Here is a 23,692-nt window from a genome sequence, read left to right as displayed (position 1 = left end):
GAGATCGAGCTCAAGCCTTTTTTTTTTAATTTGATCGTGATCTAGCCTAATCTATGACTATCGATTATTATTGTTTGGTAATAAGATAGATTGCAAATAATGTAATAACATAGTTTAATTGGATCCTAATATTATGTGACTAAACATACCATAATCCAATAGCAAAATCCATTTTTTAGGCCATTAAGATTACTTTTTGGAGACGTTTGGTTCATCGAATATAATATTACGACTTATGTAATGTTACATTCTAGAATGAGATTACGATGTTTTGATTGTCAAGATTTTGGATATCTCGTAATCTCACATTATTGAATAGTGTTAAGATGTTATAATATAGGGTATAATCTCATTACGGTCTATTCCTCATGTTTACTTAGGTTATAAGTGTAATCTTAAATTTTGAACTAATTTGCGTTTTGCTTTTATTATTTTGTCAATTTAAGCTTTTTATTAAATAAAGTTTAAGATTAGTTTAAAACAAAAGGATTTTTTCTTAGTAGTGAACCAATGAAAGTCATGCATTACAAGTATAATTATTATATTTTATTAATAATTTTTTATTTATATATTAATTATAGTTGTAATTATAATTATGGTTGGTGTTGTAATCACTTTCCATCAATTATTATAATTATGATTTATAAATTTATTTCAACATCATATATTTACTTATTAATATATAAATTGTAATAAAAAGTAAGAATTCTAATAATTTATCATAATTCAAATTTGAGACTAAAAAAATATTAAAGCCAAAGGAATGAACTAAACTAGAGGTGCTCATGGGCCAGGCGGCCTGGCCCGGCCCAATGGCCCGCCCGAAATATGGGAGGGTTCGGGTAAAAATATAGGCCCGAAATATGGGTTTGGGTAAAAAACGAGGCCCGTTTAGAAAACGGGCCGAGCCTCGGGCACCAATTTTGTAGCCCGAGCCCGGCCCAGTCCGGCTCGAATATAATAAATAAATATGTTTTTATTTTTTAATTTTAAAATATTTTTAAAATATTTTTTTATTTTTAAAATAAATTTTTGGTGTTTATTAAAAAATAGACCGGGCCGGGCTGGGCTCGGGCTTAAGAATCTTTTCCCTGGCCAGGCCTAGACAAAATTTTAGGCCCATATTTCGGGCCGGGCCCTGGCCTAGGACGCTAGTCGAAATTTTTTCTTATCCCAGCCCAAATCGGGCCCGACTCGGCCCATGAGCACCTCTAAACTAAACTTGTTAAGAAAACAACTTTTATAACAAAGACAATTGAGTAAAATTTGTTTCTATGTAATCTTACGTTCCTTTAGCTAAACACCTAAATCTTACCTTCCAGCGAAATGAACTAAATAAAGTTGTGGTATGTGTCTCACATTTATTGGATACATTGCAGACACTTAAGACAAGAATAGACAAGAAATCAAAAAGAAGTAGAAAGCCACAAGACGTCAGGACGAAGAGGTCCTAGACGCCGGGACGATGCGACGTTTCTTTAGAAACCAAGCAAGGCTGGGACATCGACAATCAGGTAGGCTCAAATACAGTCACATTTTTTTACTCTCAACAAGACTTCTTCTCTCAGTTAAACTCTATTTAATATAGGGTTATTTTAGTCATATTAGACCCACATCCCAAGCCTATTTAAATGGCCTTTGAAACCCTGTTTAGAAATAAAAAAATAGATTTAGAGAATCAAATTTGCGTTAAATATCTTTTGTATGAAATATGTTAAAGAGTTTTTGGGGAGAGTTTTTTAGAGAGCTTTCGTATTTGGGATATTTGGGTTTCTTTTGAGATTTACTTTTTGTATTTGGGTTTTGGATACTCTCCATCATTGTACTCTTTGTTTTTTGCTTAGTGAAAAGTTGAAGCCTCTTTTGCTGGTGATTTTTTTATCTCTCAATAAGGGTTTTTCAGATAAATATTTATGTTCATTCTTCTCTACTTCTACTATCTCATTGTTCATACAAGTTGATCCCCAACAAACTGGTATCGAAGCCTGATTCAAGCTTTCACAAATTGACTCGTTCAGGATGGTAACAACGAGATTTGACATTAAGCAGTTTGATGGGATCACAAATTTCAATTTATGGCAGGTTCGAATGATAGCACTTCTAGTTTAGAATGGCCTAAAAAAGGTCGTTAAGGGTAAAAAGCCCAAAGGTATGGAAAAATCAGAATGGGAAGAGCTTGATGAAAAAGCTTTATCTACAATTCAGTTATGCCTCACAACTAATGTATTACATGAAGTACTCATAGAAAAAACATCGGTTGCTTTATGGATGAAATTAGAAACCCTTTATATGAAAAAATTGTTGGCCAATCGGTTGGTATTGAAGTAGCGCTTGTACACATTTCGTATGAATGAAATAATGTTCATTGGGGCTCACGTTAGTGAGTTTATTACACTTCTGAATAACCTGAAGAACATCTAGGTTGACATAGATGACAAATATCAGGTTATGTTATTGTTGTGTTGTTTGCCCCTTTCGTATAAATCTTTTAGGGAGACATTGATTTATGGTAAAGATAAACTCTTATTTAAGGATGTGAAGGGAAATTTGTTGGGTAAACAAAAACTCAACAATGAATTACGCTCAAGCAAAAAGTCTGATGAAAAAGCTTCGGTTTTGGTTGCCAGAGGTAGGCAACAGTCTAGGTCAGGGTCAAAATCAAGGAATCATGACAAAAGATGCAACTACTGCAAAAAGTTGGGTCATATAAAGGCAGAATTTTATAGTTTAAAAAATAAAAATAGGAGGGTTGTAGAGAACGACGAGGATGAATAGCAAAATACTGAGGTAGCCAATGCTAATGTGACCGTAGAAATAGGTGATGGTTTCTTATTGGTGTCAATAAGCGAAAGCTCTAAACTTACATCCGAGTGGATCCTAGATTCGGGATATTCTTTTCACGTGTCTCCCAACAGGGACTGATTTTCCACATACAGTTCAGTTGAAGGTAGAGTTGTGCATATGGGGAAAGACTCATCTTGTAAAGTAATTGGCATTGGTACCGTTCAGATTAGGATGCATGACAAGACAATCAAGACACTATCAGATGTCAAGCATGTTCCTGATTTAAAGAGAAATCTCATCTCATTGGGAAATTTAGACTCGAAGGGTTGTAGAATCAACATCAAGTCAAACGACATTAAGGAGTCCCGTGGTTCTCTCGTTTTGATAAGAGGTCGAAAGAATGATAGTCTTTATATTCCGCAAGGATCAACGATAAAAGATAAAAATACAAGTTCCTCGTGGCTTAAAGAGGTAGATTCGACTCAGTTAAGGCATAAACGACTTGATCATACATGCGAAAAAGGTATGAACATTCTAGACAAAAGAAGTGCTCTTTCATGTACAGAAGTTAGAAAAATAGTGCATTGCATTCATGGGAAAAAAAATCAAGTCAATTTTGATTTGGCAATACACAAGAAAAAGACTAGAAGCCTTTCGATTTCAAAGTTCAAGTAGAGCTTGAGCTCAGTTAAAATCATGCAAAGTTCAAGATAGTCCCGTAGCAGGCTTTGGTAAAGGAAGCACGATAAATACGAGTCAAGGTTGGGATTTGTGGGATGTGTCTCGCATTTACCCGATAGGTTGTAGGCACTTAAGATGAAAATTGACGAGAAATCGAAAAAGATCAGAAAGCCACATGATGTAGGGACGATGCGACGTTATTGGTAGCCAAGCATAGATACGACATTGTGATGAGTAGAGTAGGCCACATCACGATGAGGCAATGCTTTTTTGCTCAAATACAATCACATTTTTTTTTACTTTCAACAGGACTTCTTCTCCTAGTTAAACTTTATTTCCTATGGGGTTATTTTAGTCATATTGGACCCACGTCCCAAGCCTATTTAAAGGGCCTTTGGAACCTTGTTTTAAAAAAAATAGATTCAAAGATCATATTTCCGTTAAATATCTCTCGTGTGAGATTTGTTAAAGAGTTTTTGGTAACAGTTTTTTAAAGAGCTTTTTTATTTGGGGTATTTGAGTTGCTTTCGAGATTTGCTCATGTTTTCGGGTTTTGGATACTCCCTATCGTTGTACTCTTTGTTTGCTACTTAGTGAAAAGTTGAAGACTCCTTTGCCCGTGATTTTTTATCCTTCAGTGAGGGTTTTCCATGTAAATACTCATGTTCATTCTTCTCTATTTTTACTATCTCATTGTTCATACGGGTCAATCACCAACAAAGGTAATCTCACATTTCACTCGTGACATTACATTCTCATAATTTTTATTACAAAACATAATCTAAATTTTGGCGAACCAACCGCACCGTTAGTACTTCAACCCTAATTTAGATGGCTAAACATATTAGAACTTGGGTCTTAATGTTAGATGGTTAAACATATAAAAAAACTAATAGCAAATTTTAGTTTTTTTCTTATGTCTTTAACAATATAAACAATAAAATATTGGAATGATTTACAATTGAGGTACATCTAAATCCACTTTAGTTTTTGACGAGCTAGAACACTAAAACACACAAGCATATCTCCAACATTATTGGGATCTTTCTTAAAACAACCATAATTTCATTTTTGATTTTTCCTTCAATTTTGGACAACTTTTTAAACAAGGTTTCATATTTTTTAAACAGCCATTGTCTTAGTTCCAAAGTTCTTACCTAAACTATTCAGTGAAGACTAGAACCTATCACCAAGCTCTTTTACCATATCAACAAGATCACATGTTTCATTGATTTCCTTCTTCTTGTTAGCCTTAGTAAAACTAGTAGCTTTGTCCCCTTTTACATATGTTGACGTAGTTAAGGTCAGGGGCGAAGCTAAGAATTATGTGATGGGGGTAGAAATAAAACTAAAAAATTTTGGAAGGCCAAAGTTAAAAATTTTGTATTAAAATTACTTCAATTGAACTTTTTAACTTGTTGAAAAGGGCCAAAATTACAATTTTTCTATTTAAAACAAGCTAAAAAAATATTAAATTAAACCATTTACGTTTAGAAGACACTTAAATAATAATTAAACAATTCAACTAGGGGGCCAAGGCCCTTGCCTATCCTATTAGCTACGCCTTTGCCAATATATTATTATCAACAATTTTTTTGGAGAATCCAAGTCCTTGTACATGCCTTTATCATTATCTTCTTTTTTGTTAATCTTGTCCAAGATATTTGTTGATTGGAGTCGATTCCTTCAAAAGAAGTTTTTGAAATGTCGTCCATTAGACAGTTGATTAATCCCTCAACAACTAAAGGTATTGTCCCCCAATAGGGGTTTTGGCTTATGTTCTCTACCATAAGTAACTACCTGATGGACCTCATTCACAAAGCCAAGAGGGCCTCGATTGGTGGACCTGCAAGACTCAGGAGAGGTGTTAGTATTGCTCATGAGAATAATTATGAAGTTACCTAAGCATGGGGAGACTTGAGCCACCAACTTGAAGCATATAGACTATCTACCTGCAACCATAGTACCACTTAGACAAACAAATTAATGTATCATTTTAAATTTTATTAGAGCTCGAACCAAACTCGACCCAACCTGATCTATGAACAACTCTAATATATATACAACAAACCTGTGTATATGAAATAAAGTTATATACTGCTAAACATCCATTTTAAACCCGTGCATACGATATATACAACAAGATGGTACCTAATAATGTTATTGAATTTTGGAAATCAAGCATAGAGTATAAATGGGAGAGATTTTGTTATGCTTTTTATTTGTACAAATCGTTACACCATGTTTCGATTGAGATTGTGTAATGTATTGCCATGATATTATTGTATCATAATTTCTATAAGGTTTAAATGGCGTTACAAGCACTCAATTTAAAAAAATAATAATAATAATTAAGTCTCTATTTTTTTTCACATTGAATACTTGAACTTTCAAAGTGTATCAAAAAGGCCCTCAAACTTTTTCAAGAAAAAGCAATTAACCCATTGTTTTTTTTCACTCAATTGGGTACTTGAATTGCCAAAATACATCAAAAAGGCCCTCAAAATTTTTCAAAAAAGCAATTAAGTCCCTGCTTATTTTTTGCACTCAATTGCCAAAATGCATCAAAAAAGCCATTTTACCGTTAACTTTAACGATTGACTGTTAACTTTTACGGTTGACCGTTAAAGCTAACAGTCGCTATTTTTTTCAATTAAAGTCACCACGTGTCACAACCACGGCATGACATGTGGCAAAAAAAGATAAAAACCAATAAAAATTATAAAAATTATTAAATTTTACTAAAAAATTTAAGAAATATTTAATTTTTATTAAAATTTAGAAAAATATTATAAAAATAATAAAATATTATAAAATATATAGAGATATAGAAAAAATATATAAAATTTTATAAAGTCGTAAGAAAATGATAAAAAAATGTAAAGAATTATAAAAATTGTCATACCAAACGAAACATTTTATAATTTTTCTATAACTTTTATTGATTTTTATTTTTTATCATTTTTCACTACATGTCACGTTGTGTTGCAACACGTTATGGCATTAGCTGAAAAAAAATGGGGATCGTTAACTTTAACAGTCAACAGTTGAAGTTAATGGTTAAAGTTCCTTTTTAATGCATTTTATATTTTTTTATTTTTATAAAATTTTCCAATTTTTAATACTTTTTTATGATTTTTTTCTAATTTTTAGTAATTTTTTAATATATTTATTAAAGTTTAATAAATTTTATAAATTTTATTGATTTTTATTTTTTATAATTTTTTTGTCACATGTGACGTAGTGGTTATGACACGAGGTGGCTTTAATTGAAAAAATTAGGAATAGTTAACTTTAATGGTCAACTGTTAAAGTTTACAGTTAAAGGGCCTTTTTGATGTATTTTGGCAATTGAGTGCAAAAAAAAAAGCAAGTGCTTAATTACTTTTTTAGATAAATTTCGAGAGTTTTTTTTATGCATTTTGACTGTTTAATATCTAATTAAGTGAAAAAAAAAGCGGCTTAATTGTTTCTTTTGAAAAAGTTTGAGGGCCTTTTTGATTCATTTTAAAAGTTTAAGTAACCAATTTAGTATAAATAAAAAAGCAGGGACTTAATTGCTTCTTTTTTTTAAGTTTAGGGGTTTTTTACCCCCTTAAGCCTTTCTATAAATATACACCAAAACATGACAATTTCAAAAGAAGAAGAAAAAATTACAGAAAATCAAAGGTTTGATCGTCGAGGCTTAAATCTTTGAAAATTCTAATTATATCCTTAATATTTAATAAATCTTAATTAGGTCTTCAAATTTTTGAAAACTCCTATTAAATATTTGGAAATTTTTAAAATTTTAATTAGACTCTTCAAATTTTTTGTAAATTTCTATTAAACCTCTAAAATATTTGAAAGTTTTCATTAGACCTACCAAAATTTTTAAATTTTTATTAAACCTCAATTTTTTTAAATTTTAATTAGACCGACCAAAACTTAATGTTAAAATCTATCACAGTAAAAAATTAAGAATTATTTTAATAACATTTATTATATTTGGCAATTTCTTTGACAATTTTGTGTTACAATTCCACATTTTCTTTTTTGATGAAAAGGGGTTTGGAATGACAGATACTCATAAACCCATGCAACCTTACAGCATGCCTAGCATTTTTGGGGTTGAGTACAAAAAAACTCACATTGCGAGCTTATTCTCAACAGCTTCGTTTTGCCCAGACACCAAGGTCTCCCTTGTCCTAACGACCTAACATAACAACCATCTATCGGTTGTCTTGAGGACAATCTGACCTCAAAAACGCAGAATCCATCGTTGTAGAAAGCATTTAAGAGTTCTTACCTTAACTCTTTAATCCATAAGTACGAAGGGGTAAGGAAACTTACTAGTTACTAAATTCCTCCACTATCAGATTTCCACTCACACAACAACCGCAACATACAAAGCTTCTTTCGGTTGAATTATCCTCCTTTCAGGGTAGCTAGAGAAGATGATGCTACCTGAAGAAGGATGTATAAAACAAATTTGAGGAATCCGGTTTTCATACGTGCCTATCTATATATATAATTTTTTGGCGTGATTTTCATTGATTTCCACCACCGTACGTTCTTAATCATTTTGTCTCCCACTATGGAACCAGTCATTTCCATCCTAACCGAACCGAAATTGAGATCCAACTATTCACATTTCAGCCACTAAATTTTATAATATCCTACTGGAGCCCGTAAATATCCTAGTCCATTCAATTAAATCCTAGAAATTCTGATTATGATTACAATATATTCATGATACATGTGATTCATGTGAACACGAAGGTCATTATTTAGTGATTTGTATATTATTTAGTGAAAATGCATGAGTTAATTAATATATAGATTGTACAAGTAACTTGTCAATTTGTTTTAATTTAAATATTTTAATTATGTTTAAATAAATGGATGGTAAGTTTCTGAATTCAATTAGGTGTTTACTCAAATAACATAACTTTTCACAATCAACAACACAATACCAAGTTAAACTTGCTTAATAAACTTACTAAGGAAACAATATAGCTAGCACAAACTGAAAGTTGTTACTCATCGATAATTATCTCTTTTCTTTGGAAGATTTGACTACCTCATTGGTTAAAAGCATCCTCCATGCACGAAAACTAAATTAGAAATACAAATTCGAGTAATAAAACCATAAAAAAACTAAACATATAATGCACCTCGCATTCACTCGACTCCTTAAGGCTCTACGAACTGATTTTTCCATAGCTCAAAATCCACTCGTTTGAATTCAATTTTCTTAATAGATATACACTATAAGAACCTTAAACTATTCAAAACTCACGTAAAATTCAAAACCTAACGTTATCTTCCCCCTTGATTACCCGAGCACTCAACAATGGGAATTCGCCCAATCCTTAACGAAACTTTGTTCTAACTTGATATTTGATTAATCCAACCTATTCTAAACTTATTCTCATAAAAAATTAAACCCAAAACAACAAGAAACAAATGAATCAAAGCCCTTTTCTTCCAAAATGAAAATCTCACAAAAATAGAGGAAAATGTAAAATAAATTGAAAATCATACTAAATGATCAAAAATCATAATTCGAGAGAAACATTTATCAATGCAAAAATTTTGATAGGGGAATAAAAGAGTGTTGAAAAAGAAGAAAACCCTTCCCTATCTTTTATTCATAAAAATGGGTATTTTTCTTAGATACCCTTGGTAGAATTATCACACAAAGACCTCTTTTGTTTAAAATCATATTTTTTGAAAATCTCACATTGACTCCACTAATTTTACTAACTTCACAATATAGTCCTTAAGCCTCAATTACTAACTCAACTAATTTAATCTCTCCCTAATTCTAATTAAGCCTAATTTTCCACTAATAATTTCTAACTATATCACCGTAACCATTCCAAGAATAACTTGATTTAAGAATTCGACCCAAAATCAATTTTTTTTAGCCAACGAAAAATGGGTCATTACATTTATTTAGCTACAAAATAAATTATAAATTCGTGAGTACTTGAGTTAGTGTTTTTTAGTTTTGGTTACCTTAGAGAAATTAAACTTTCCCCACTAAAAAGTTACAGTTTTCATTCTATGTTCGGTTCAAATTAAGATCCCATTCTCTTAGAAATTGAGTGTTCGAGGATAGCAGAGAAGATCATTTGATTGAAAGTTAAGAACCAGCAAGTCTCACTAGTCCAAAAACTCATATGCTAAGTTTGGTAAAATTTATTGTCATAGACAATACAACAAAGGTTTGATTTTATAAAAAATTTTAAATTTTCGTTGTGCAACAAAACTATTTTAATAAATAAAATTTCCAACAATAACTTGCTTTAATACATTCTCATTTTTTCTCAATGAACCAAATTCACCACATATATATAATTGGCCCTTAGAACGTAATGCCAAGATTCACCACTGAAACTAATACATATTAGATACTTTCATTGAATGGAATTCATGTATTTTTTCTCAATCAAATTCGGTATTAGTATTTTTATTTTAAAAAGTAGTGGGTTTAGTCCCTATACTTTTAATTGGTTTCAAATCCTTGTACTATTCAAAATTTAAAATTTCACTTATCGCCAAACGATAATTGTTAAATTCATTAACTTCTATTTTCAAAATTTGGTGCAACAAACATATTATCATATATGTAATGCCATTTCAACTTGTTATTCACTAAAAATCCAGTTAATGGATTAATGATTGTTATTTACGCCAGACTAAAATTTCAAAAATAAAAAATGACAAGGACTTAAAATGATTCAATTACAGAATATGGACTAAATTTACAACCATACACAAAGTATAAGACTAGTAATAGAATTTAACCCAGCAGATCTAACCGATATTATTTGGGTCAAGACTAAACTTTTAAATTTCAAAAAGTGAAGGGACTAAGATTAATCAAATTAAAGCATAGGGTAAAATCAACAATTTTGTAAAGTACAGGGACTAATAACAAAATTTAGCCTTTTTCACAAATGGTCAAATGATGTTTCCTTTTCTTAACAAATGCCTTTAGTCATTGGTCATAGGAATGACCTTATTTATTTGTGTCAAATTATGAAGTAAAAATTTGAAGTTTCAAATATTCTCTAAGTTTCTATATAGTTTGTGCATTAGAATTCAGTCTCCTACTTCTATTTTCAGAATTTAAGCCCTCTACTTTTCAAATTTAAAAATTCAGTCCAATTATTGTCATTGTTAAAATTTTTTATTAAATTTACTAGAGTGATATTTTGATTTGACATTTTTAACTTTTGAAATAATTAATAACATTATAAAAATATAGAGATCAAATTATGTTAGAAATTAAAGTATAGCGATTGAATTATAAATCTGGGAATAATAGAATAGCCAAAATTGAAGTTTAACCATTAATCTATAATAAGAAAGAAAGAAAAAACATCGTAGCATGAGATGCCATGTGTCAATAGACTTTTGTTTTATATATAGTTTATAGATGGCCAAATGCTACTATTAAAATCTTTCTTAACGTTATCATTTTTCCATTGTTAGTATTTTTTTAACTCTACAAAAGAATTAAATGAATAACATATATCTATTTGGATTTTTTAAAAATTTAAAATTATTTAAAACACATGGTAGTAATTTACAATTGCTTGGGGAGTTTTTTTTTAACTTTACTAGTGGATCAAATAATTTTTCTCTTTAGTCTTCAACAGATTGTAAAATGATAGCAAGTCTTTCTGTTTTAAGTTTAATAGTGTCATTTACCACAAAAACTTATGAAGATAATGTAAAGGTGTTGAAGCTAAGACTAAAGAGAAGGAAAAAGGTTAGCGGTTCACACGAAGCTATACAAAGAAAGAGCCACTTATGGAAGAGTTTAAGCTAAATTTTTGGCGTTACAGTTAGAAGTCTGTCTTAATGGTGAAGGAAAAGGGTTTATATAGGTAAGGTTGGTCACCCCTTTCTATATAGCCTTGACATGTTTTCGTACAAGTCTTATATTGGTTTGCTCTATAAGGGACATGACAACCTTCTAGCTCTGTGACGATGAGATTAATGTATCTGGTGATCATATTGCGATTAGACTTCCATGGCCTTAATGAATCTCCACGTTCCATTCACTCAGTAGGGAGGTTGAATACCTGTTTAAGTGACGTAGATTGAAGGTACTCTATGTGTAATACTCGTTACCCGGTCCAATCGTTGAACCCGAGTAATAGGATGCTATAAACAAATACAGAATAATTACATACCATTCATATTTTGAAATCTCAATAAAATATCATTTCACCAGATATGATCATGAATACATGCAATTTAGTCAATTTCGGGTTTAAATCGAGCTTGCGAAAGCTTTAAAGTAACTCGGAATCAATTAGGATCAATTTGAAACAAATACAAAAAGTTGAGAAAAATTTGTAAATAGGGGTCACACAGTCGTGTCCCTAATAGTGTGAAAGGTTGAGGATGTGTGGGGATGAGACACACGGCCGTGTGGGCAAGCCTTGTAACAGCCTAATGCCGTGTGGAGTTGGAGTCACACAATCGTGCGAACAAACCATGTAACTCACTGATGTCGTGTGGGTAAAAAATGCAATTATTCAAAAGATGTCACACGATCGTATTGTCGGGCCATGTACCAGATTGTGGTCATGTGCACCAATTATCACTCAAAACATACAGACGGCATGACCATGCCATACGCTCGTGTATGGCACACGATTGTATATGAAACCATGTATACTGGAGAAACCTTTCAAAACAAGCTTCTAGTCCTAGTCCACTTGAGCCACAAGCAAGCACTATACCATTTCTCAACCAATTCAAAAGCATCACAATCATGTCAAAAACATCACTTGTAACAATCATCCTAAGTGTCTGACCAATATGCCACAATTGACACTTCAAAACAACAATTCAAAATCAACCAAATTATTACATTCAACCCATTTCAACATGCCTTCAAAGGCACCTCAATACAATCGACAAATTTTCTTCTATTTAGCCATTCAAGAAACCTCAATTCAACCTTATAAGCATGCACTCTTCCAACCTATTGCATAGCACATTATCTAATCAATTTTTAAGTATAAGTACCAAACCATTCAACAAGATGACATTGCCATCACACACATATATACATATGCATGATTCTCAAAATGCTAACAAAACTCAAGATAGAACATTGTATAACCAAATGACACATTAGGTACATGCCATGACCAAAATAAAAAACATCACCAACACTTGAGTCCGGGATTGCCACTGAATGTTGAAGTTGACAATCGAATCGAAAAGTACCTAGCCTGCTTACGGAAAACAAAATTGTACGCTAAGTATAACTAGTTGTATTTCTATAATCTGAATATTAATATAACATAAGTCATCTAAAATGCCTAAGTTAAAAATAAAAAATGATATGAAATTAACATGTCAATTATGCCAATTCACACATTCTTTGTTCAAATTTAACACATTTTACGAATATTGAGACATGATAAATCCACTTCATATATCATTTGATATCTCAATTCATATGGTGGCACATTCCAACTCAATTTCCAAATTCATGAATTTAATGAACATAACTATCAATGTTCCAAATCATTTCACAATTGAATATTTCATTTCACATTTCACTGTCATTTCTTAACCATTTGTCAATTCAATATAAAATATTACATCTCATATAGATTTTTCAATCTCATGTATTGGAGGACTTGTTCATCAACATCAATTCAATTATGAATATTTCGTTTTTACCATTTATCCCCCTATTAACACGACTCGGACTTAGACAGATACACAGATCCAACCAACACAGCAATTTGGAACCCAGTGCCTCATCGGATAAATCTGAAGCAAATAGTTGTGCCCAACGCTTATCATTAAATTTGACACCCAGTGTCTTATCGGTATAACCAAAGCAATTTGGCACCCAGTGCCTCATCGGCTCATAGTCGAAGTAACCTTGAACTTTTCCTATCCTATAACATGCCAACTATATCCGACCCTACCCGAACAGTTAATAAGGTACTTATATCACCAATATTTATTAACCAATGTCTCAAATCATAATGTAATATCATATTCAAATCACTAGTTTAAGCAATATACAATACTATCACATTTATTCAATTTAGTCCTTGTAATTATCAATCAATTCAAACAATTCATATTATCAATACAACTCACCTCATGATCGTACCATGCAAAACAATCCAATATACAACAATTCAAATGTAGTTTGGATTATAAAAACACAAACCGTAAACTCCGAGCTATTCGTCGACGACTTTGTCTTTTCCTCTCTTTTTCTAGAAATTCGGGTCGATATTAGCTACGGATTTATACAAACTTATAAAATTAACAATACACAAATAATTTCACATTCAATTGATAATTTATGCAACTTTTGTATTTTATTCAATTTAGCCCCTAAAATCGAGATTAACATAACTTTCAAAGTTAGCCTCCAATTTTTATGCACTCTAGTCCTAATTGAACCCCGTATATTTCATTTCTACCACAAATTTCAAAATTTGTGCAATTTAGTCCCTATTGAACTAAATCATTAATTGAATTTACAATTTAGACCTTTTTCAATTTCAATATTAAAATATATCAATTTGACACCTAAAACTTCTACTATTCAACAATGGTAACATCCTTAATCTTTAACAGTACTGAAAAATATGACATGGGTCAGCTAACTTAACCTCCTAGGATTTCGAAATTATAAAAAATACAATGACTAAATTACACTAACCAATTTTTGAATTGAAGTTGAAAACCCCGAAGCCAAACGTCCTTTTCTCCCTTTTAGGCTTTGGTTTCTTTTGCATGTAAAGATGGAAGAAAATGTTCTGTGTTTCTTTCCACCAACTAAGTTTATTCTTATTTTTTTATTTAATAATTTTATAACATTTTCAACATTTAAAACCCATGTTATCGTCCACTCTTATTAACACACTGGTTTAATTACTTCATAAGTCGCTTAGTCTTATTCTAATTAAAGATTCCTTAAAAATTGAACTTTAAACACTTTTATGATTTAGTCCCTGTACCCTAATTAAGCACTAATTTGACAAAATTACCTATCTAAAATTTAAATAACTTCTAATATAACTCTATAAATATTTTAATAATAATATTTACAAGTTTGATTTATGAAAATGGGGTCTCAATACCACACTTTTCGACACAATTGACTTTCAGGTTATTACACCATGTATCATGCACACCATACACTAACGAGGTCCGTAATCAACGAGGTATAAATGGTGGATAAGGTGATCTCAGCCATGGCTAGCGAGAGATCCTCCTTGACATGGTACGTACGATGGAAGGAAAGTAAAAGAGAAAGGTTGAATAAGTTAACCATTAAATTGAATAGTAAAGAATTCGATGCGTGTTAAACAAAATCTTTTATTTGAGTCTTGTAGATAAAGAAAATATCTGTAAGAGAACTTTACTTTTCATTTCATTTCATTTCATAATGGCCCAAAATGAATCAATTCTAAATTTAATCGAAACTTGATATCCAAATATCTAAAAAAAACAAGAGATGGGGTTGTACAACAAAAAGGAGAGTTGATCATAGAAACCAGATATTGAGGATTTCAGTTTCACCAGCCAAGAACATGTGTCCAAATGCGACCAAATCTGCATAATGATTAAAGCCCACGCACCACTATTTCCCATTCAAAGCTTTCTTCATTGTGGAAAAGAAAGGATATAAGGAGTTTCATACGTGGAACCATATCCACCATAGATCTTCAACTATTGCAAACAAATATATCTCCCAAATGCTACCAAATTCATAATAATTATCACCAAGCAACTCCTGCACCGTTGATTAGACTTGTCCATGCAACAAAATCCCAGTTTTAATTTTAGGATAAATTGCACTACTAGTAACTCAATTATTAGTGAATTTTCTTTTTAAATATATGTTAATACTTTTACATTTGAAAAATATAAAAATTAGAGGATTAGTTCTATATTTTTTTAAAGAAATAATTTCTACAAAGTATAAATATAATTAATTAAGTATTAAGTACATCTTCTAACAACTATAAAATAGAATTAAATCAATGCAACATAAAGATGGATAGAAAATCGAAAATGATATGGACTAAAATCGACGCAGCACAATCATGTATGATGAGATTGAAGACTTATATGAGTACAATTGCGCACGATGAGACTCGAATCTGGACGCTCTGAACTCAAGATCTCAACTTTTGCCTATGATATCAAGGTTTTATTGGTGGGACGAATATTATTATACACCCTCAAACTATGACATAAATTTTAATTTGGTCATCGAACTTTAAATTTTAAAACATTCTAACTAATCGTAAAGCATCCCTATCATATCGATGAGATCGATCCTTTCATTAATTTGAGTATTAAGTATCATCTAAAATATGACGTGAAGTGTAACTAAAATGATTAAATTAATGATGATTGAGTCTTGGCTCAGTTGGTATCGGTATTCTTGTCAATGTAAGGAGAATGTGGGTTCGAGTGTGTTAAAACGTATTATCCTCTTATTTTAGAGTTAGGGGAGGGGCTATAGGTAGTTCTAGGCATTGTATCTAAAAACAAAGACTAAGAAATAAATAAAAAAGTGGAATTAATTTAAAATTAAATTAATAATTTTTGTTTACTATGGGAATTATATTATCTCGTATAAAAGTTGTAATTCGGAAACTTTTTGCATTGTTTTAAAGATCGACTCCATTGAGATATCGATCTAAAATACAAGTTTAAACTTATTGATTTACAAATTGGTTGAATCGTTTATTTTTATTTTTATAATTTATTCAATTAAATCGAACTAATTAATTTAACCGATCGGACCAAAAATTGATGATTTATCAGTTTCTGAAAATCTTGACTTTTTTTGGGGTTAATAATTTGACCATTGAAAAAGTAAGTAGGTGGGTGGGTAAACACAAGAAGAGAGACACATGCACAACCTGAAAGACTAATAAAAACCATAAAAACAAATAAGAAAAGAAGAGATGGTACAAACAAAAAGCAGTATACAGAGAAAGAAAAGAGAGGAAGGGTCATGTCACAGCAACCCAACATGCCCCAAAAATCTCTGATATGTCTCAGTAATTATAAGAAAAAGCAAACAGCTACCCATTGCTATTTAATAGAAAGAGAAAATCTAGAAAGAATGCAGTCAAATTCCATAAAAGGTCCTTCTACTATACATTTTTATTTTTTTAGACCTCCTTTTATATTTTGATGTTTTTGAAAAGGTATATTTTTCAGTCTAGAAATTTATTTTGTAATTAATTTGACATTGTTTCTTTAGAGTTTATAAATGTAAATACATGTAGGAGCACCTACAAAATAAAATCAAACTAATGTAAAACACAAACGGATTAAGAAATCAAAATATAATCGAACAAAATTCATACGTGGCAATTGCGTAAAGTGAGACTAAAGACCCCACACGTAGTAGTCTTGGATATTCAAAAACTCAAGGTTCCTACCTTTATCGATAATGCTAAGGCCTCGTTGGCTTAATGTTTTCTCTTTTTTTATCGTATATACATACAAAAATTAATTCAATTTTCAAATTATGATGCACCTACGATGTGAGTTAAAAATTTATATAATAAATTTATAAAAGAGACTAAAAAACGGAATGTGACTTTGATTGAAGTGATGAAATTGAGATAGTAAAAAATACAATGCATTCTGTTCAAATCTCATGATTTTTACTATTTGTTTATATTTTTCTAGATTTAACAAAACATAAAAAGATATAAATATACTTGATAATTTTAGAATTGAATTGAAGACCCGATTAATGGGTGGGATCCAATTGATAGATAAGATTAACTTCATCAAGGTCTTAATAATAGTAAGTATAAATACAAAAATATCTCAAAATAATAAAAAAAAATACTCATTTCCATCCGAGTTTGAGCGTCTAGGGGAGCAAGTAGTAGACCTTTATTTGGTCAACTCCCTTTGGACTTAGTATATGCATGTATGGCGTGGGTATGTCCCTCGCGTGTGTGTATGAGTATTAACCCTCTAATTTTAGAATACCAAAAATTAAAGAGACTAAACTCTCCAAATTACAAATACAAAGGACCTTTTTGTTAGAACTAGAATCCACTCGAGTTCAATCCTCTAAGGAACCAAGTGGTAGACCTTTATTTAACCAGCTTCCTCTAGATGTAACGTGTGAATACATGGTGTGGGTATGTTTTTACCGTATGTATATAAGTACTAATCTTCTAATAAGGGACTAAATTCTCCAAATCAAGAAATAAGAAGGACCCCTTTGTAGAATTTAACCAAAGAAACCCCCTTCTTCACCACCCTAAAAACACTCACTCATTGCAAAATTGCCTGCTTGCTTTCTCCCCGTCCCCTTAGCCTTTGCTCATGGGGGACTTTCCCTCATAAACCCCTTTGTTTCTTTCTTTCTCTCTCATCCCTATTTTACCTTATAGCTTCCCTAGTTTTCTTGTTTTTACTCTACATTCATCACCCATCATCATCATCAGCTTCTTTATATGCACCTTTTCATCCCCCCCCCCTGGTTTTTTTCCGGCCAAACTTATAGCCCCCATCAAACGCACAACACCCACACACTGTTTCAGTATTTACATATTTATATTATATATATATATATTCCCAACGCCATAAAAAGGAGTTGCAGTAAAAAGGGTTTGCAGGAAAGTAATCAAAAAAAATAAAGAAAAAAAATATATAAGGGTTTGACTGAAGAAACCGAGGCCACCCACGCTGGTCTAGTACTAGTATCACACACCCTATACCCAATCTTCTTTTTTTAAGTTCTAATTTATTATTTATTTATTTTATTAAACTCCCAAGACAAAAAGAATAAGAATAATAGGCAAAATTCTTCATCCCAAGATCTTCTTCCTCATAGTCAGAGTCAGACACCCCTTCTTTCTCCATCTTTTTCCATCTCTCCTTTTCGCTATATTTTTAATTATTATATTTTTTTCATTATTCAATTTTTATCAAATTTAAAATCGAATTATTACAAAAATAAATAAAATATATTTAAATATATAAAATTTAATACACAATAATAACATATTACTAAAAGAGTTGATTTAATATGCCATCATTCGAAAAATCAGTGAATGAAATATAAACCCAATTTAATTATTTTTGGTTATAATAAAGTTTCATTACTTTTACACCTTTTAACAAAGCCTAAATGAAGCTGCAGCTAGTAACACAATATAGTATTTTTCTATGAAATTCAAGCAAGACCTGTTCCCCAAAAGCTTCTCTCCCTCACCATCGAAAGTTGTGAAGTAAGAAAGGTCTTCCTTTTGCGAGATCCAATCCCACCATTAACATACTGGTAAAAAGATATCAACTACCCCCCATTTTCATCATCTTCTTCCTCAAAAACCCTAAAATATTTTTACAGTTCTATTTAAATCCTTCATATAGTCCACAAAAATGGATTCTTTTGGTTCTATACAAGTAAATATTTGATATAAATTCTGGGTTTTTTGCCGAGAAAATATTTTCTCAAGATTTCCATAAATAAGCTTCGTTTTATACACGTAAAGTTGTAAAAAATAAAATCCGTCAACTTTCCTTTTTTTGTTTGATATATTGTGTTTTTTTCTTAAAGATTGTGAAAAAAAAGTTAATGTTTTGTTTTTGTGGATGATTTTATTATGGTTTTGCAGAGAAAAAAGTGGAATATGGCTTCATCTTCTTCATCGTTGTCGAATTCTCCGTGTGCGGCTTGTAAGTTTTTAAGACGGAAATGTCAGCCGGAGTGTGTTTTCGCGCCGTATTTTCCGCCAGACCAGCCACAAAAGTTCGTGAATGTTCACAAGGTGTTCGGTGCTAGCAACGTTACGAAGCTACTCAACGAGCTGCACCCGTCGCAACGGGAGGACGCGGTTAATTCGCTGGCGTATGAGGCGGATATGCGGCTGAGAGACCCCGTTTACGGTTGCGTTGGGGTTATATCCCTCCTCCAGCACCAACTCCGGCAACTGCAAATGGATCTCAGCTGTGCTAAGTCCGAACTGTCAAAGTACCAGAGCTTGGGTATAACGGGACACGCTGGTCTCATAGCGGCAGCAGCGGCTGCTACGGCTACGACCCATCAGAACTTAGGGATCAATCTGATCGGTAGCGGCGGCGGTGGTGGAGGAGGAGGACGGGAACATCATTTCCACCACCATCAATTCTTCCCCAGGGATCATCACCATCACCATCAACAACAGATGTTAATGAGCTTCGATGCTGGCAGTAACTGTGACGCAAATCTCCTCGCCATGAACGTCTCTTCAGGGATCGGTCAACTCAGTCAGTTCCAATCACCTCGTGCAGCGGCCGGTGATGACCGCCGTACCATTCACCCCTCTTAGGGTTAGGGTTTCATTACTCCTAAATCATCATAGCCACTCACAGGTACACTTGGTCCTTCTCTTCTATTATTATTATTATTTGGTCCGTTATTTACGATAATCACTTTGTACTTCCATTTTCGATTATATTTACATTTTATTATTATAATAATAAAAGGGTATTGAAAACCATGGCTATTGATTCACTGTCACAATCACAAACTAGGGTTCATATCCAATTTTGCTTTCTGGGGAAATACTAAATGTTAAAAATTAGGGTTTTAATAGAAATCTTTAAATTTAGCAATCTCTATTTTTAAAAATTTCCATAAATTTTCCTTTTATTATCATCTAAACACCAATCATTTTCAAAACTTTGAAAATCACATATGATCTTAAATTTTCAGAATTATTTCCAAAATATGATTTAATTTAATTTTAGATTCTTTGAATAGGAGCATTAAATAGCATAAGACTTGCATTCTAATTTACATCTAATTTTTCTTTTCTTTTTCTCATAGGGAAATCAAGCAAAATTTTTAGGGGTTTTTTGGTCATACTAAACCCTAATGCATAAAATAATAAGTAATTACCTATAATTTGATGAAACTAATGTACTAAATAAAACCTATTACTTTGGACCAACAATTTAAGTTTATTTTAAAGAAATAATAATTTAATTAACTTAACAACTTCGTTAACAAAGGCACACACTCTTTAAGTTGCTATATAAAATAATATTTTTAGCCTATTTATTAGAATATAAATAAATAGCCTTAAATAGAACACTTAAAACATGGGGTTACCTAAAAATCCCTTCTTCTTTCAAGGGAAACTTAAAAACATTCCTGACCAGGTCACTGTGAAACCCTAGTTTTAAATTTTACCATAAATAAAAACAAAGGTTGATTATAAGTGGAAATTATTTTGCCAATTTTCAAAGTCTTGATTGGTTAGTCGAATTAAGTGTACCATAACAAAATCTAAAATAAAATAGTCAGAAAGGAGGGTGAGACACAGTTCCCATTGTTGTTGACCAAACAGCCTACTAAAAATTATATATGGACAAGGCAAATGGGCATAAAAGATGATGTATAATTGAAGCAGAAGCTGCTGCACAGTGATGACTTGATCATGCATGCAGAGTTATTGATTTTTGTGTTTATACTCATTCACACATATTTAAGTTAATTAGGGTTTTGAATCTTTTATATCTTGGATCATTTTAAGTTCATTCCAGTTATTTCTATTGTCTTAGTGGGAGAATATTTCTTTAATCAATAAACTTGTTGCTTGTAATGCAGGTCAGGGTGTTGAATTTCAACCAAAGATTCAGCGTTGAGAGACTGCCGTTTTATTTTAATTATTATTAAAATTAATAATAATAATTAAAATAGGGTCTCCTCTCTCTTCTGTTTTGCTTTTGGTAGACATAAATATATATATATTATTAAAATAGACTTTTTTTTTTCTTAATTTAGCTTTAAATTTTAATTTATCATCATCATCATAATGTTATATATATATTTGAGCTGCTAAAAATTGTACCCCAATAACACCATTGGGGCTTTTGCCTCTTAAAATGTGCCAATTGCCTTCTATTCCTTTTATTTTGTTTTCTTTCTTTTGAACTTTTCTCTTTACATTGTTCATTCTCTTGTTTTGTTGGCGTATATATGTATTATTTTAGCTTTGTTATTTAGGTTCATAGAGTTTAAAAAGCACTGAAAATTAAATTATGAGGTATTCATGATACTAATAAATATATTAAAATTTGATATAAAAATTAAATATAATTTTGATTGAAATTAAATTATGAGGTATTCATGATACTAATAAATTTATTAAAATTTGATATAAAAATTAAATATAATTTTGATTGAAATGAGAAAATTGAGGGAATGAATGTTATGGTATGTTAGATTTTATATAAATATATAAAAGATAAAAAAATACCATATAAGAATAATAGATTTTAGTAATTTAAGAATTGAGTTGGATGTAACTCCTCTCAAAAATGGTAAAATTGTTGCATGGCCCTCTAGAAATTGTAAGATTAAAATTAATATAATAATAAAATTACATTTTAAATTGATTTTTTACTTATATTGAATTGATGAATTTGATATATTTATACCACTTATAATGTTGCTAATTGAGTTAATGTCATAAATTAATCAAACACCAATTCAATTAAAAATAATATCATTTTTAAAAAATATTATAAGAATATTTATATTTTTCTATAATTTTTAATAAAAATGCCTTAAAATAATTCTCAAATAGATAATGATTAAATTAAAAGATTCTAGGCTAAATTAGGGTTATATGCCAAAAATTAAAAATATTTAGTCAAATAGGCTGATTTTGGAGAGAGTACGTGAAAGCACGTCCAACTGAGCACGCTTTTTACACGATTAGCAGGAAAACGCGTCCCCCCTTCTTTAGCCGAGGAGAGAGAAAGGAATTTAGACGTGCTTTCACACATTCTCTCCAAAATCGATTTATTTCCTTAAATTTAAAATAAATCGACATATATATGTTTAATTCACCCAAAATTCTATATATACATTTTCTTTCACATGATCTATAACATCCTAAATATAAACATGATTGAATCTTCACTAGTACTTATGTATCAAACTAGGTTATATATAATATAATCATTTACAAAAACTACAACATATTGTAACTACATTCTAATTTAGTCCATACATGGTTTAGTTTTGGGTCAAATTGAAAACATGATAATAATGAATTAATATATATATATATATATATATATATATATATGCTAAACAGAAGCCAACAGTTTAGAACATGAACTAGAGAGAGAAAGGGGGAAAAACCCTTAATAAACACTTACTGTCAATGCATTGAATGAAAAAGCCATCATTGCAAAAGTACGTCATCATTATAATGCATGCAAATGCAAAGAGCAGTGTGCTTGTTTTTTGTTTTTTATTTTTTATTTTTTACATTAATGAATATGGCATTGGCCTGCCATTGGCATAGGCATAATGGATATTTCAAAATTATTTATTTATTTATTTATTGCTTTGGATTTAGGGATTGGAGTCTTAAATGCTCCAATTTTATTTTTCTTTTATTGTTACATATTTCTTTGTGTCAATGACAATTGACAATTGACAATTGACATTTCCTCTGCAACAGCATTTTTGTGAGCTTAAATTCCCACCCACCCTCCCGGTTTTGTCTTCCTTGTCTTATTCTCTTGTCTTTCTGTTTTCTTCTTCAAAATTACCTAACCTATCTATGCTATTTAATGCTAATATGTGAATTTGAATCTTAAAGTTATTAGTGTTGGGAAAATTTTCATCTCAATATAACTTTAATTCGAGTAAGATTAATCTGTAAAACGGACAAGAACACTTGTGATTATGTGAAAATACGTTCATGTTTTGGAAACGTCTGGTTTAATTATTGAAGGTTGGCTACTCGAACTCTAAACGACTTAAATTCAAAGGACTCGACCTAAAATACTTGATTGACAAATGTGAATGAACTGAACCTAAAACAACTTAACACCGTATTATTCAAATAATAATACAAAAGTGGGTTTTCGTTAAATTAGTTGAGGTTGAAATTTATTAATTGTGCTTTGGACTAATAAGTGAAAATTGTTAAATTGAGTCGTTAAAAGTTGAAGCTTAGATTTTATAAAGGATAGAAATGGAGGGTTTTATAAAACAATTGTACCAAGGACCCCTTTTGCTAATAACCCAAAAGAGAAATGGCAATATTGTTTTTTTGACTCTCTTCTCTTCAACCACTGCTAGAGAAAGGTAATAATCTTTTCGCTCAAAGTGTCGAAATTTAGTTTGCAATTAGATTACTTTGATACTTTACTAATCTTAAAATGTCATGTCAATGTTTAA

The 23,692-nt window shown here is 31.0% G+C and overlaps 1 protein-coding gene across 1 annotated transcript; it reads left to right on the top strand.

The window, feature by feature from the left end:
- The first annotated feature begins 18,606 nt into the window (after positions 1-18,606).
- LOC105761548 (protein ASYMMETRIC LEAVES 2) lies at positions 18,607-21,369 on the top strand. The gene is made up of 3 exons (XM_012579391.2): positions 18,607-18,784; positions 19,122-19,857; positions 21,098-21,369. Exon 2 carries the CDS (start codon positions 19,137-19,139, stop codon positions 19,812-19,814), a length of 678 nt encoding a protein of 225 aa, XP_012434845.1. The 5' UTR covers positions 18,607-18,784; positions 19,122-19,136; the 3' UTR covers positions 19,815-19,857; positions 21,098-21,369.
- Positions 21,370-23,692: the final 2,323 nt, after the last annotated feature.

The sequence above is a fragment of the Gossypium raimondii genome, chromosome 11 (assembly GCF_025698545.1).
Source record: "Gossypium raimondii isolate GPD5lz chromosome 11, ASM2569854v1, whole genome shotgun sequence".
Classification (NCBI taxonomy): Eukaryota; Viridiplantae; Streptophyta; class Magnoliopsida; order Malvales; family Malvaceae; genus Gossypium; species Gossypium raimondii.
This window is presented reverse-complemented; position numbering and strand designations above follow the sequence as displayed.

What these genes read in the sequence shown, in the direction of transcription:
- LOC105761548 (XM_012579391.2), top strand. Translation starts at nt 19,137, where the DNA reads ATGGCTTCATCTTCTTCATCGTTGTCGAATTCTCCGTGTGCGGCTTGT.